Source organism: Mercurialis annua, linkage group LG1-X, assembly GCF_937616625.2.
Source record: "Mercurialis annua linkage group LG1-X, ddMerAnnu1.2, whole genome shotgun sequence".
In the NCBI taxonomy this organism is placed as follows: Eukaryota; Viridiplantae; Streptophyta; class Magnoliopsida; order Malpighiales; family Euphorbiaceae; genus Mercurialis; species Mercurialis annua.
In genome coordinates, this window is record NC_065570.1 from 865,259 (window position 1) to 879,937 (window position 14,679).

The following is a 14,679-nucleotide window of genomic DNA, read 5'->3' on the forward strand; positions in this document are numbered from 1 at the left end:
TGCAATAGATTCAATTAACTCTCACTTAAAAACATTATTATATATTTTTAGATTATCACGACCCACAAATTTAGGGACCAAAATGATCCTTTGCTCAATAACCATTTAGTAAAAGAAAGCAACAAAATTCACTGCTTTCTTTCCATTTTAACCATTAAATTTTTATCCATTTCACTACTTGCTTTTATTTTATTGGACAACTTTATCCTTATTTTCAATATATAAAGAACCAGTGTAGAGTCTCTAAAACCAGGCCACTGACCTTTTTACTTGAGTGTAAAAGAAATGGCTGCTAAAGCTCTCATCGTCTTTGCTTTGTTCTTCTTCTCAGCTGTGTCGTTTAATCCAGCTTTTGCAGACGAAAATGAAGAAAATCCAGGTCTTGCAATGAACTCTTACAGGGACACGTGTCCCCAAGCTGAAGACATCATTAAAGAACAAGTTCGTCTTCTTTACAAAAGACACAAGAACACTGCTTTTTCATGGCTCAGAAACATCTTCCATGACTGTGCTGTTGAGGTCAGTCCATTTTTTTTTCTTTTATATCCGTGTTTGTAAAACATATAAGTGGAACGGACTACCTAACTCATTGCCTTACGGTTTTGGATTTGATGTGATGTCCGGTCCACAGTTATATATTCTCTCATACATTACGCTGCTTCTGGACCGACATTTGAGATTCTAACATCTATATATATATTTAGTCATGTGATGCTTCACTGCTGTTGGATTCGACGAGGAGGGTGTTGTCGGAGAAGGAGACAGACCGGAGCTTTGGTTTAAGGAACTTCAGATACATTGAGACCATCAAAGAAGCTGTAGAAAGGGAGTGTCCTGGAGTTGTTTCTTGTTCGGATATTCTTGTTCTCTCTGCTAGAGACGGCATCGTTTCGGTATTTGCTTTGTTCTGATAAACTTTGTTTTGTTTAATTGTGTTGTTTGGTCATTTGGTGTTGTTTTTGGTAGATCTGGAACATTTTCACTCTAACTGTAATTAGTTTGTTGCTTCCACTTTCAGAAAGGTTACTCTGACTGTCTGACACAGATATTAATTTACTAGGTTTAAAACGCTCCATTTTTTAAAAATTATTGACTCTTTTTTTTTGTTTCTTGCAAACGAAGAATATCTAGAATGGATCCCTATGAAAAATCTTATACACTTGTTATTAGGATTTTAAGTTTTAACCCTTGTTGTAAAAACTGAACCTAACCTAACTGGCCGGTTCGGCTAGTTTGACCGAGAATCAAAAGCCAGCCGGCCGGGTTATTATATATTTTTAATATTTTTTTAAATATATAAATTTGTTATAGAAATATATACAAGAAAATGATGAACCCAATCTTTCAATTTGTAATTCAAGGTCAAATAATACAGTTTTTGCTATTTTTATCAATTAAGAACAATATTGTCTATTTTTAGATCAAGTAAGGTCAAAACTGTAGAATATGGAATAACCCATTTTGTCCTTAATTGACATAAAAATAGAGAGTGTTGTCTTTAATTGATCCTAAAATCAAGACTATTGATCCTTAATTGATCAAAATAGTTGAAAGTGAGTTATTTGACACGAGTCACAAATTCTGATGTAGAAATAAATTTATCTTTTACTTAACTGATCAAGTTTGCAACCGGTTTAGTTTTTAAAACAGGGCTAACTCCAAAAACTTGTGTTTTTTGATGTTTTTCAGCTAGGAGGTCCTTACATCCCACTAAAAACAGGAAGAAGAGATGGAAGAAGGAGCCGTTCAGATATGGTTGAGCGGTTCCTTCCAGACCACAACGAAAGCATCTCTGTAGTTCTCGAAAGGTTCGGTTCAATGGGTATCGACACAGCCGGTGTTGTTGCCTTGCTAGGTACTCCACCTAAAACCTTGTCTGTTTCATCACATGAAAATTAACAGATTATTATTACCAAGTGGCTCATGTTTTTTTCTCGGACTTGTCTCAACACAGGAGCTCACAGTGTTGGCAGAACCCACTGTGTGAAGCTGGTGCACCGTCTCTACCCAGAGGTTGACCCAGAGCTGAACCCTAACCATGTCGAGCACATGCTGTACAAGTGTCCTGATGCAATCCCAGACCCTAAGGCAGTTCAGTATGTGAGAAATGACCGTGGTACCCCCATGGTTCTTGATAACAATTACTACAGAAATATTTTGGACAACAAGGGTTTGTTGATTGTTGATCATCAGCTAGCTACAGACAAGAGGACTAAGCCTTTTGTGAAGAAAATGGCTAAGAGTCAGGACTATTTCTTTAAAGAGTTTTCCAGGGCTATTACTATTCTGTCTGAAAACAATCCACTCACTGGTAATAAAGGTGAGATCAGAAAGCAGTGTAACGTGGCTAACAAGCTTCACTAGAACCCCTTAATTATGTGTAAGAATAAGGTGCAGTTTCTAGTTTGGTTTTGAGCACTTGCTGTTTATGAGTGGGGGTGATTACTTTGGTTATCTAGGGTTTGCTTCTCGAGCTGTTGATGATGGGAGTGGGCTGTGTGTATGTATGGATGGATGGTGTGTATGGATGTATGATGCATGTATTTCAATTATGATAAGTTATTGATAATTCATGCTTCTTTTTCAAGATATGTCTCCATGATCCCATGTGATAGGCCATTGATACTTCAGTCGTTTGAATTCTTGTATTTCACCAGCGAAATTCAGACGAATTATCACTTGTGTGATCGACGTTAAGTCATATGCATGGTACTTAATTCTTCATAATCACATAAGTAATCATTGCCGAAACTGCGATGACCGTAGTGTAAAACGCATATAATTCAAAAACCGTAAGACATTTTAAACGGAAAGAAGCTTAAGGACAACTTAAACAACATGAAGAAATAAAAGATCCAGATAAATACAAGAACAAGGACAATGATTCAATAATGCTTAGGCACAAAGTTGAAACTGTTGGATCAATGCTATCTTTGCAAGATCAGATGGCTGATATGCCCACTGAATTCAAGATTCAGGATAAATAAATTAATAGCTCATAACTATATATATATAATATCTTGTCAAATATTATAATATGTTGAAGGTTAGAATGATACTGATGTAGCTATGACACAGACAAAGAATGTACAGTGTAATGAAGTGTGGGGTCTGATGAAGTATAGTGGTAGAGATCATTGTTGTCCGTGAGTGGCAACTTTTACATCAATAGTGGTCCTTTTTTGGTTCTATATCTTGTCTTGTTTGCTCAAGATACCATGAATCTGATAGTTTTTCAAGTAATTACTGAATTTGCATAACTATAAGTTTGGCACATTTGTTTTTAACTGCAAAGTTTATTGAGCTACAGCATACATATAAATTAATTATAGAATCTCCACAAGATGCAAATTTATTTTGTCTGACATGCCTCAAGAACCATATATGAATTGTATCAATCAAGTAGCTGAAAGTTGCACAGAACATAACTAGCTATGTAGCACGTAAATGGAAAATGCCTAAACAGAAAACCATAAGATGATATTTATAATAATAGAAGATTATAAATATATATAATTCCGGAGTTTCAAAAGCATTTTTGGAAATTTAAATAAATTGTTGAAATGTAAGCGTTTCCGTGCAACGCACAGGATACCGGCATTATAGGACTGAGGCCTAAAATGGCATTACAATGCACCCCTCTGCTATGATCATTCATTTTCCAGGGAAGAAAATCTACACTAACAATAGGGGTGTGACTACAGCTCTAATATGTAGTACATAGATATGTAAAACAGGACACTTGGACACGGACACAGTAAAATAGTGTTATTTTAAGTTCACTATGTTAAAAATGAAGTTTCTTGTCCGAAAAACAAGTTTCCTACACTAAAATGAAAAAGTGATTAAATATAGTGTCCACGCTACTTAATATTTGCAACATGCTGATGCCTATTTTGGGTCAGTGCTGCTGCTAGAACTACTATCGGAGACACAATCAGAATCTGCCAGCACAGCGTCATTCTTTAAATTCCTTTCTGCCATTTTGGGAATTAAAGAACTACAAGAAGGATGGCTGTAGTAAGGGTGGGGCTGTATAGAAAGATAGTTGGCTGCAGATGGAAAAGCTTGGTAACCATATGTAGAGGCATAAGGAAATGCATTAGGTGCAGACCAATATACCATAGGCATGAAACTATTTGCTGGTTGTGGTGCGAACATATGATATGGAGTTTGAGATGGTATAGACTGGAACGGTACCATTGGCTGAGTTTGAATCGAGGTATAGCCCATAAGTCCGAACCGGGTAGGAGGTGACGGTATACTCTGATGAACTGCGGATTCTGGCAAATTAGTAGCCTTGCTTATGGATTTTGCTTGTTTTCTGGCCTTGGATTTTGTCGAAACTGTCTTCCCAGCTAACTTCTCAGAACCTGGACCGGCCTGCCCGAAAATAAGCAACAACTTAGTAAAACCAACAACATATAGATGGTATGCATCAAAATGTAGATTTTTGAAGTTGTGATCTTACATTATCACAAGTTGTTGGATGCGACGCAAATAATTGTTCCCTTTCAGCATCTTCATCTGTCCTGCAGTACGAAACTTGTGAGTGAAGACCACGAGAAAACACAAGAAACAGAAGTATCATTATGCAGACATTCTGACAGAGAAAGCTATTTCACAATTTTTTCAATTGGTCTACCTGTAATATTTTTGCAGCAAGTCCAAGTTCCGGTATTTGGTTTCCCTTTGAACCAAGTCATCAGGAAAGCCAGCCATGAACAGAAGCGTGATACCCAATGACTTAAAGAAGAAGCTTCCACTGCGGATATGAACCAGACTTGCTATTCGACACATAACCGGTCCAAAAGATTTTAGCTTGTTTCTTCCCATTCGCTGCCTTACATATCTGCAGAAATTTAACCCATTTTCTGTGCATGTGGTTTCATGTCATAATCTAATAAACAAAATCAAAGTAGCTACACTTACTCATTTTGGGGAAGATTTCTCGTTCTTCCACCGTACTTGATGCACAGAAACAAACAAGATGGACAGTTAGGATCAGATGGACGCATAGCTTTCTCTTCTTCAAGTACCCGAAGAGGACATAATGTTGGGTTCTGCCTATTTGGAAATAATATTTTACTCCTGACACCTGGATTCTCATAGACTACATGCTCCTGTTGATTAAGTATTTAGGACATTATGGGCATTCTTTTATATGTATGAAAAAGAAAGTAAATAAAAATATAGAAGTCAATTTCTTACCCCTGGATCATTTACAGATACGTAAGGTTCCCCTTTCCTCTGAATGGTGAAATGATTGAAGTCGAGTTCATACATATCATCACAGCCATGTCTTATACCAAGAGATGCAAAAACTATGATTTTCCTCATGGTGTGAGACTGAGCATTTTTCTCTAAAAGAACTTCCGATTCTAATATCCTTTTTACTTCCTTTGGACAGAATGCCACCTTTCGGTTTGATAACAATATGTTTCCTCCAGGTCTTGTCCGACAAGCCTCTTTATCAGAAACAGGATCATCAGCTGATGTATTCTCATCTCTAATGATATTTTTGTGGTTAATCTGATTGTCAAATTCATCAAAATCTTCTTCTTCATAACTATCATCTGAATCATCATCATAATCTTCTACAGCTAAGTCGTCATTTTTCAACTGGTCAAGATTTGAAAAATGAGTCTCGTCCAAGTTCATCCAAGTAACTACATTTGCATCTTTCTGTGGAATACCCTGAATGTCAATCTTTACCTGCGATGCTAAATCACCACTGTCAACTTTTTTCTCTTCAATTTCATCTTGACATGTTTCTATTTTTTGTCTTTTGAAAATCTTGAGGTTTCTTTCTGCTGAACTGATACAACTGCACTGGAATCAATCAAACAAGGAATCAAGATAAGTAGAGAAAAAAGCACCATAAATCAAGAAACTGAGGGAAAACAGAAATGAAATGAAGAGCATACTTGGCCATTAGGCGTAGATGAATTCTTATCTATTCCTTGTGTTTGAGCTTCGAGTGCAGATATTCTCTGCATAAGCTCTGAATTCTTTTCTCTTTCTTTCTGCAACTCTGCTGATATACTTGCAATAGCATTAATCACAGTGCTGTCTCCTTTCATTTCTTGCTCTATAGCACATAATGCAGAATCATTGACCATACAAGCACAAGACTGGAGTTCCACCATTGATATTAAACACTGAAGTCTTAACTCTTATATTTCAAATACACTTGGACAACAATACTGATCAGTAGTAGAAAATACTAATCAGAAGCATTTTGCTTTCTTTATCTCGTTAATCGCATCTTTAACAGTTATTTTATTGAAAACAGTTGAGTAATGATGGTATTAAAAACAAAGACAGGTGTCCCTCCATTTTAAAGCAAGCGTAAGGAGCATCCGAGGCATAGCTAATAGAATTACATAGTTAAAAATAACTACAACTAGCTATATCTTATGTTAAAAATAACTATAATCCAACCTCTCTTCCACTTATAAAATACAATCACATAACATACTTGCTATCTGACATTGTCTAAATTAGTGTCTTTTAGTATAATCTTGTGTCTCTTTCCATTTGGATTGACTCAATTTTTTTATCATTGGTATAGCTTCCTTTCCCAGCTATGAAATTGTCAATTCATATATCAAATTCTATCTTAAAGGGCACACACAAACCTATTGTTGAATGACCAGCATCCCATACAAGAGAAAAAAATGCAAAAAACGCGAAATTATCAAAATGCGAAAAATGCAATTTTATCAGAATGCAAAACAATGTTCATGGGTTATCATGATTAAGATTACTAGAAAAAAGAAGAGAGACATTTAGTTGTCTGTCTGTCTTGAGTCTTGACAAGCGAGTTCATGAACCCTTTTCCAAGGTATAAGAAAAATGTGTGCACACGTGCATTATTATAATATAATCTAGCTAGTGGACTACTACAGTTTACAAAACCAACCTCACGTGCAGAGAAAACCCAAATAGTTGTTGTCTCTAATGCAATTTGTGTCAGCAGAATATGAAGCTAAAACCTTGGATGCCTTCTTTCTAAAGTTAAAATATTCATGGACCCCTATTTTATAGTTTTAATATCCCAAAAGGCCAATATTGACTTGTTAATCCTCATTAGCATTATAAACCTATTAAGATTGAAGGGTCAAATTAGACTTTTAATGATACATTTAAGTTAATGATCTTTAGGGGAAAGGAATCTGTAATGAGTAAACCTCTTTTAAATACAATGCCTTTTTATTTTAAAGATATATTCCTGACAAACCTGCAAATGGGGTTGCTTTGGATTACATTTTTCTTAACAAAGTTACATGTCTATTTTCCAAAACAGAAATTGATTTAAGTTTTTTATGTTGACAATGTTATGTGTATTTTCTAAAATGGGGGAAAGAAATTGGAGAAATAACCTGTCTAAAACCTCAAAACACTTGATATTCAACATAATACTCATCGTACATAGAATATATAATGAAAACAAATTCTGAATGAAATCCATAGCAAGATAACATGAGAAACTGAAAATAAACAATCTAGAAAACATATCTGCACACATTAAAACGCTTGTCCAAGAAATCTGAATTTTACTCCGACCCTCTTGTTCATCTAACTTGTTGTACTCCACTTCTCATCATCGTGCAGAACTCTTCGTAGTTGATTTTTCCATCCTGTTCATCCAAATACTATTATCAGTACAGAAAGTAACACTGTAAAAAGAGTTTTTAGATTTCAACTAGCTTATCACTTACATGATCAGCATCAACTTCTGATATTATTTCTTTAATTGTAGCTTCATCTCCCATTCCATACTCCTTCATAGCAGACTCTAATTCATCTCTAGTTATATACCTGAAATGAACGTTACGATGATAAATTTTCTTGAATTGGTTCAACTCCAAAGCAACGGATACAAAATTCAGTAAATGCATTCTACACAAGCTTCTATGGCATTTAAGCTAACCTAGTTTGTTTGATTCATTGACTCCAACATCACGGTCAAATTTAAGCACATATTTGGCATCAGAATTCAGAACCATGCATATTTGGCATGACATGAGATTTCAGAACTGTGCATTTTATTTGTTTGTAAAACTTCATTAAACATTAAAAGTCAAGTTCTAATTCCATAAATTCCAGCACCAGGTGGCTATTATAAACATAGAAAAGCGGAAAGCTTACCCACTACTATCTTTATCAAAGTGCTGAAATGCTTTGTATAGGTGCTCATCTTTTTCCAGTCTATATCTATGCATTGTGGCAGAAATAAATTCAATGTAATCGATTGTGCCATTTCCATCCACATCAGCCTGAAATATATTATATGTGAATACAAAAGGCTTCAGTCAAGTACGACATGCAAAATCCAGCAATAAAACATTTTAAAGGTCACTCATACTTACGGCTTCCATGAGTTGTTTAACTTCAACTTCAGAAAGCCTTGACCCAAGTCGAGCCAACCCTGTTTTCAGTTCTTCATAGGTGATAGTACCACTCTTGTCAGTATCCATGTTTGTAAACATTGATTTGAGACCTTTAATTTCTTCTTCAGAGAGATTTTCAGCAATGACCTTGGAATAGAAAAGGAAATGGATTTAATCAAATGAGTTTCATCTATCTGATGATTAACTTAAGAATGACTCAGGAATACCCAAAGCGTTATGGAGCTGAAATTTTCAATTCATCACAATGTTGCCCAAATCAGAAAAATAAAGGACTTCTGAAATAGTTTAGAGCTTCTACCTTCAAAGCAAGCTTCTTAAGCTTATTCATTGCTCTGAATTGCTTCATTCTGGATAGAACTGCACTGTCAATTGGCTTGTCCGATGCTGCACCTCCATCTTTAATCCATGGATGATCTGAACATACAGATTATGATATGATAAATATGTCAGCCAGAAGTACATAAACGCAACAGAAAAGCGCGATGTACTACCAGAAAATTTAACCAATAATGTAAATATCGTGGAGATTATCCGATAAGTCAATTTAACAAGATCTTATAACTGCATAAAAATTTGTTTAAAAAACATTATCCAAGTAGTAGGTGCATGATCCGACAAGTCCAAAAGGAAATTATGGGGAATATTATACCAAGAGCTTGTGCAGGAGTAATTCGCTTTTTTGTGTCCTGAGTAAGCATTCTCCTGATCAAATCCTTGGCACTGTCAGATATAGATGGCCAAGGTTGACTTTCAAAATCAATATGTCCTTGAAGAATGGCATTAAATATTCCACTTTCAGTTTCTGCAATTCAAATTGAACAGCTCATTCATCTATATACGCAATTAGAAGGAAATGTAAAAAAGAAAATTATGTCTTTACCAGCCCAAAATGGAGGTGCTCCACTGAGTAGAATATATAAAATAACTCCTGCACTCCAGATATCCATTTCCTTTCCATAACTTCGTTTTAACACTTCAGGAGCAACGTAATAAGCACTACCTACTATGTCGCGGTATATTTTCCCTGTAAAATATTTTGGAGAAGCTCAGTCGATATCAAACTTATAAATTATAATCAGCTTACCGAAACAATGCAATATTTCTAGAAACAAATTCAAAAAAAAAAATAACTTGAAATTAAGAGAAAAAGGATATATCACACAAGTTCCTCTCAATTATTCACATTTCTCTAATTCCTTTGATCTTGGACTAAATCCACAGGAGACAACTTTCTTACCTTCCCATTTCATATCTGTGTTTTAATCAAATCACAGCTAAATAACACTGAAAAATCTTTCACCTACCTCATCATTAGCTTATTCTTATTTCCTAGCCTACATAACATTTAACTCCAAACTCAACGATAAAGCTGTCATTCTAAACGAACAGAAAACAATTAGCTGTAAATGCAAACGGTATATAGAAGCAGGAATTAGTAGAGAATCGTTTCTGATTGCATCCATTACAAAATTGAATTGTTTCATCTGAGGAAGCTTTGGTGTCTATCACCTTCACCAGCTGCCTGTGTAGGGGGTTTTGGAATGACATCACCAGTACACATAATGCAAAGGGCTTTTACCTACCTAAAGGGATATAAGGATCATTTTCTGAATTCAAGTACTTGACACAACAAGCAGACTTATTCATCAAGCATACATGAGCCCAACTATGTGAGAAGTAGAACCACTTCCTATTTAGCAATAAACAGAATAAGGAACTCCAATTCTTCATGAACATATAGCAGTAAGCAACCATATGTAGCAGAACTAAATTGACTTGCATATCTGACCAGTAAATTACGTAAACCGTACTAACAGGAGAAACAAGTTTTTGCAAAAGACTAGCAAAGAAATTAACTAACTCGCAATTCCTGCTATGTTCAGACCGACTTTTATCTGCTTAGCTTAATATCTCTGTCTAATAGCAGATGCTCAATTTATCAACTCTACAAGTTAAACTGTTTCTTATACTTCTAATTCGATTCAAAATAAAGCTAAATTGTTCCATAATGTTATAAAACATAATGCTCATGCACTGCCACACCTCCCGGGCGCTAAACAGCTCTCAAACATTTCAGCAGCATAAAAAACGATATATCATATTGAGTACTACATGATAAGAAAGCAGAAAGAGCAGAAAGAGCATTAAGAAATCTACCTTCCTCAATGAACACAGACAGTCCGAAATCAGTGGCCTTAAGCATAGCTCGCTCATCCTTACTAGCTAACAAGAAATTCTCGGGCTTAAGATCGCGGTGCATAACTCCCATAAAATGGCAAGCATGAACCACATTCAATATATCACGACAAATCGTAGCAGCATCTCTCTCAGAATAATGCCCCTTAGCAATAATCCGATCAAAAAGCTCCCCACCAGCACAAAGCTCCATCACAAGATGAACAGATTGCCTATCTTCAAAAGCACCCCTAAACTCCACAATACTAGGCTGACCAGACAAATGTTGCATAATCTGAACTTCCCTCTTAACATCTTCCCTATCATCTTTACTAGTCAGTTTCCTCTTCAAAATGGATTTACAAGCATATGACTTGCCAGTTGAATTCTCAGTGCATAAATAAGTTATACCAAACTGGCCTCTGCCCAATTCTTTACCTAATGTGTAGAACTGTCTGATGTCATCCAAGGGTTTGCCAAGCACAGTAGCTGCCTTCTGAACAGGCCTTTTTGCTGGTGGTGGTCTCACCGGAGGAGGAGCTGATGGCGGTGGCTGTTGAGGCTGAGCAGTGGTGGGTTTGGGCTGTGTTTCTTGATATTGTGGTGGTTGTTGTTGTTGTCTTGAATATCCAGTGGCTGGTTTTGGAGACTCTTCTTTACTTCCAACGCAACCCATTTTCTGACCAAGCTCAAAGAATCGAATTGAAACTTGTTGAGGAATGTGGGTTTGAATTTTCAGATTAAAATCAGATCAAAGTTTTAAACTTTTTGAGGTGAATTAAGGTACAACAGAAGAAGCCTATAAATTGAGACTAAAGAGATGATATTTTATTTTATTTTATTATGTTGGAGTAGAAGAAAGGAGCTGACTTTATTTACTACTCCCTCCGTCCCAATAGAGTTGTCCACTTTGCCTTTATCACACAGTTTAAGAAAAGCAATTATTGTTTGTGGGTTTTGTAAATTTTTACTTACTTTTCTTGTCATACCCCTATTTAATATAGGGCCCACTTGCAATTTACTTTCAATTTACTCAATAGTGGATTTTAAATAGGGGTAATATAGAAAAATTAAGTGTAAAAATTAGTTACTTTTTCAAAGTGGACAAGTATTTTGGGACAAAAAAAATTTTTAAAGTGGACAACTCTATTGGGACGGAGGGAGTATTTATTTTGGTAGAAAAATAAAGGTTTTATTGTAATTTGAACTTGACACAAAAATTAATTAAGTTTAAATTGATGAATTTAAGAAATAAAATCATAAATTCGTGGCAAACATTATGAATTTTAGATTAGAGTTTATGTGGCAAATAATTGATGCTATGTGATAGATAGTTACTGGATAATTTGAAAATGAGTGAAATTGACAATATTTTTATAAATTATGATTTTGTTTTATTTTTTGTACTGAATTTACAAATCAAAATAAGTTTTTGTTGAATTTATATCCTATAATAAAAAAAATATCGTGCTCGCTAAATTTATAAAATAAAGTCAATCAACTTATATTTAGTTATTTTAATAATCAATTAATAATAACATTATTATTTTTAAATCAGTCAAATGTAATATTTTTTAGGTCAAATAAATCCTAAATTGGATCGTCGTTTATAAATTCGTTCATTTTATACAATTTAACAGTTTATTTATCTGAAAATAAAAAAAATTATCTTTAATGGATTAAAATAATGATTAAGCATAAATTAATTAATATGACGTATAAATTTATGAATTCCGAAATGAGCTTTTTCTCTATAATCTACTCCCTCCGTTCTTTTTTAGTTGTCCATTTAGTCAAATGAATTTATCTACATTTAGTTGTCCATTTTTCAATTTCAAGATAACATTAGCTATTATCTTCCAAATTTAACCCTCCTTGATAAATGACTCTATAACTCAATTTATAAAGCATTTATTATATAGTAGGGTTATATTAGTATTTACTCCTACTATTTATCTCACTATTTTAATATGTGCAATTTTGGCTAAATGGACAATTAAAAAAGAACGGAGGGAGTATAGTGTATGAAGAGGAAGAATTTGTAAGCCAAAAAACCAAAGACCTTTCAAGCACATTACTATAAATTAATTAGAGTGTACATCATAGCCTAGACAACTAATTATCATTAAATATTTATGTTCTTCACACGTATTCCTTTAATTAACACTGTGTTTTCTTGACTCGTTAAGCAAAATTAGCAAGGGATTAGCTGTCTGTGTGGCAATTTAACAAATGTTTTGTCTAATATCTTGCATAATTGAGAAATTTATGGCTTACTTTTTGCATCAGAAAATATTTATTATATTTGTACATAATTAAAGAAAATGGTAAAATATATTTTAAGCTTTTATAATTAAGGTATACTTGTATTTTCTTTTACCCAAAGATAATATTGTTGTTGTTGTTTGTATTCTATTTTCTATCACAAAAGTTATAATGTATAATTGAATTTTGTAATCTTGCATCATATAATTGTTAGTATTAATTAACTTTATTACTATATGAATCGATATTGAGAATTCATTATGTTTTTCTCGATTAAAATGTAAGCATACATCTAATCTGAATTTTGTCCAAAAACAAACTTTTATAATGTACTCCCTCCGTTTTTTTTAGTTGTCCATTTAGCCAATTTTATTTGTCTACAAATAGTTGTCTATTTAGAAATCTCGTGTGATATTAGTTACTTATCTTCCAAGTTTACCCATCCCTAATAAATGACTCTATGTTTTAATTTAAAAGACATTTATTAACTAATAGGGCTATATTAGTATTTTTTGTTATAAATTAAGACAAAAGAAGCACTATTTTGGTATATGCAATATTGGCTAAATGGACAACTAAAAAAAACGGAGGGAGTAATTTGATTTGAACACGAGGAACAGATGATGAAATGCAAATCAAAGATAATTGATTGCCATTCACAATCACGTGCCTCTCAATTCATTGCCAATTTTATTCTTCCCATTTTCGAGACAAAAATTTAAGGTAAGTGTGATGTAAAATCCCTATAGATTTTTGAGACACATGATGACATAACTTTTACTCCAATCTAATTTGATTTCTGTAAATTTCAATCACTCCAATAGTAGGTAATTTGAAATGGAGAATAAAAATAAATCCAAGTTCATGGCTAACATTGAAAAAATTCACATAGCTCCGAAAAAGAAAGTTTTTTATGATCCAAAAATTTTAAAAGATGTTCAGAAAAGGTGAAAAAAGATATAGAAATGACATGAAAAAAAAGCATACACTCTCATATCTGAAACTAAAAAAAACTGTAAGAAGCTAATTGTTTTGAATGCAATAGCGTAGTCATTTTAATGCTAATCGCCCCAAGCTGAAAAAAGATATCGAAAGGAAAGATTGTTAGGGCTACGACGGATTTATCTATGGGCCGAGAGGGTCACTGGACCCTGAAGTTTTTCTTGTTTTAAATACTAATAGATACGGTAATTAGTAATTAACCAGAAGAAATGGACCAAGCAAGAAGAAAGGATTGTCATGGACAATTAAACTACCACGTAAATTCTTCTTATATTATTTAAAATCAACAAATACAAAAAGTTTATTTCAATTGAAAATATTTCATACTTTTACCATATACATGATAAGTTTACATAGTAAAAGATAATATTGTAACTAAAAAAACACTGATTCAAAATACAAATAAATATAAATTTTATTATTTATAATATTTTTTTTATAAAAAAATTAAACTCAAATTTCATTAATTATTAAACTCAAATTTTATATGCGGAAAATCAAATTATGTTCATATATCAAAATATCAAATGAAAAAATATCTAAAAAAATTATAATTGTAATAATATTTATTCTAAAAGTTGATAAATATTTGTATGAGTTTTTTTTGGTATGTGGAGTTTTTTAAAACGATATTAAACTCAACATGTTAGAATTACCAAAATTTTGAGTTCTTTGTAGAATGTCGAAATAGTTCTGCAAAGCTTGAATATTTAACGATTTCAAGGTTTGTATTTTACAATAATAGCTAGTGTTATGGACTGAAATTAAATGGTTTAAATAATGTCATTGTCGACTTTATATTTGTTTAATTGTTTCTTCT

At 33.5% G+C, this 14,679-nt stretch overlaps 3 protein-coding genes across 5 annotated transcripts; 1 reads left to right on the forward strand and 2 right to left on the reverse strand.

Moving 5' to 3' along the window:
• Positions 1 to 246: 246 nt before the first annotated feature.
• Positions 247 to 2,587, forward strand: LOC126664724 (peroxidase 42). The gene is made up of 4 exons (XM_050357247.2): positions 247 to 519; positions 705 to 893; positions 1,690 to 1,855; positions 1,955 to 2,587. Exons 1-4 carry the CDS (start codon positions 286 to 288, stop codon positions 2,362 to 2,364), a joined length of 999 nt encoding a protein of 332 aa, XP_050213204.1. The 5' UTR covers positions 247 to 285; the 3' UTR covers positions 2,365 to 2,587.
• A 937-nt stretch (positions 2,588 to 3,524) lies between these two features.
• Positions 3,525 to 7,290, reverse strand: LOC126664722 (uncharacterized). Of its 3 annotated transcripts, XM_050357244.2 has the most exons (7): positions 5,928 to 7,290; positions 5,716 to 5,832; positions 5,212 to 5,622; positions 4,933 to 5,123; positions 4,646 to 4,852; positions 4,472 to 4,532; positions 3,525 to 4,383 (listed from the first exon to the last, which is right to left on the reverse strand). In XM_050357244.2, the coding sequence occupies exons 1-7, from the start codon at positions 6,147 to 6,149 to the stop codon at positions 3,892 to 3,894; spliced, it is 1,701 nt and encodes a 566-aa protein (XP_050213201.1). In that variant the 5' UTR covers positions 6,150 to 7,290; the 3' UTR covers positions 3,525 to 3,891. The 3 variants fall into 3 exon arrangements, with proteins under 3 accessions (XP_050213201.1, XP_050213198.1, XP_050213202.1); XM_050357241.2 differs by having other exon boundaries at positions 5,212 to 5,832; XM_050357245.2 differs by having other exon boundaries at positions 5,212 to 5,827; positions 5,928 to 6,015.
• Positions 7,291 to 7,386: 96 nt separating this feature from the next.
• On the reverse strand, positions 7,387 to 11,427 carry LOC126664723 (calcium-dependent protein kinase 19-like). The gene is made up of 8 exons (XM_050357246.2): positions 10,575 to 11,427; positions 9,298 to 9,441; positions 9,067 to 9,219; positions 8,716 to 8,831; positions 8,376 to 8,543; positions 8,155 to 8,282; positions 7,725 to 7,824; positions 7,387 to 7,643 (listed from the first exon to the last, which is right to left on the reverse strand). The coding sequence occupies exons 1-8, from the start codon at positions 11,266 to 11,268 to the stop codon at positions 7,578 to 7,580; spliced, it is 1,569 nt and encodes a 522-aa protein (XP_050213203.1). The 5' UTR covers positions 11,269 to 11,427; the 3' UTR covers positions 7,387 to 7,577.
• Positions 11,428 to 14,679: the final 3,252 nt, after the last annotated feature.

Bases quoted from the DNA above. Each gene is read 5' to 3' on its own strand.
- LOC126664724 (XM_050357247.2), top strand. From the start codon at position 286: ATGGCTGCTAAAGCTCTCATCGTCTTTGCTTTGTTCTTCTTCTCAGCT. The intron at 520-704 runs GTCAGTCCATTT...ATATATATTTAG, and splicing joins TCCATGACTGTGCTGTTGAG to TCATGTGATGCTTCACTGCT. The intron at 1,856-1,954 runs GTACTCCACCTA...GTCTCAACACAG, and splicing joins CGGTGTTGTTGCCTTGCTAG to GAGCTCACAGTGTTGGCAGA.
- LOC126664722 (XM_050357241.2), bottom strand. From the start codon at position 6,149: ATGGTGGAACTCCAGTCTTGTGCTTGTATGGTCAATGATTCTGCATTA. The intron at 5,124-5,211 runs GTAAGAAATTGA...CTTAATCAACAG, and splicing joins TATCTGTAAATGATCCAGGG to GAGCATGTAGTCTATGAGAA. The intron at 4,853-4,932 runs GTAAGTGTAGCT...AAATTTCTGCAG, and splicing joins AGAAATCTTCCCCAAAATGA to ATATGTAAGGCAGCGAATGG.
- LOC126664723 (XM_050357246.2), bottom strand. From the start codon at position 11,268: ATGGGTTGCGTTGGAAGTAAAGAAGAGTCTCCAAAACCAGCCACTGGA. The intron at 8,832-9,066 runs GTATAATATTCC...CTGTATGTTCAG, and splicing joins TACTCCTGCACAAGCTCTTG to ATCATCCATGGATTAAAGAT. The intron at 8,544-8,715 runs GTAGAAGCTCTA...TTCTATTCCAAG, and splicing joins TTAAGAAGCTTGCTTTGAAG to GTCATTGCTGAAAATCTCTC.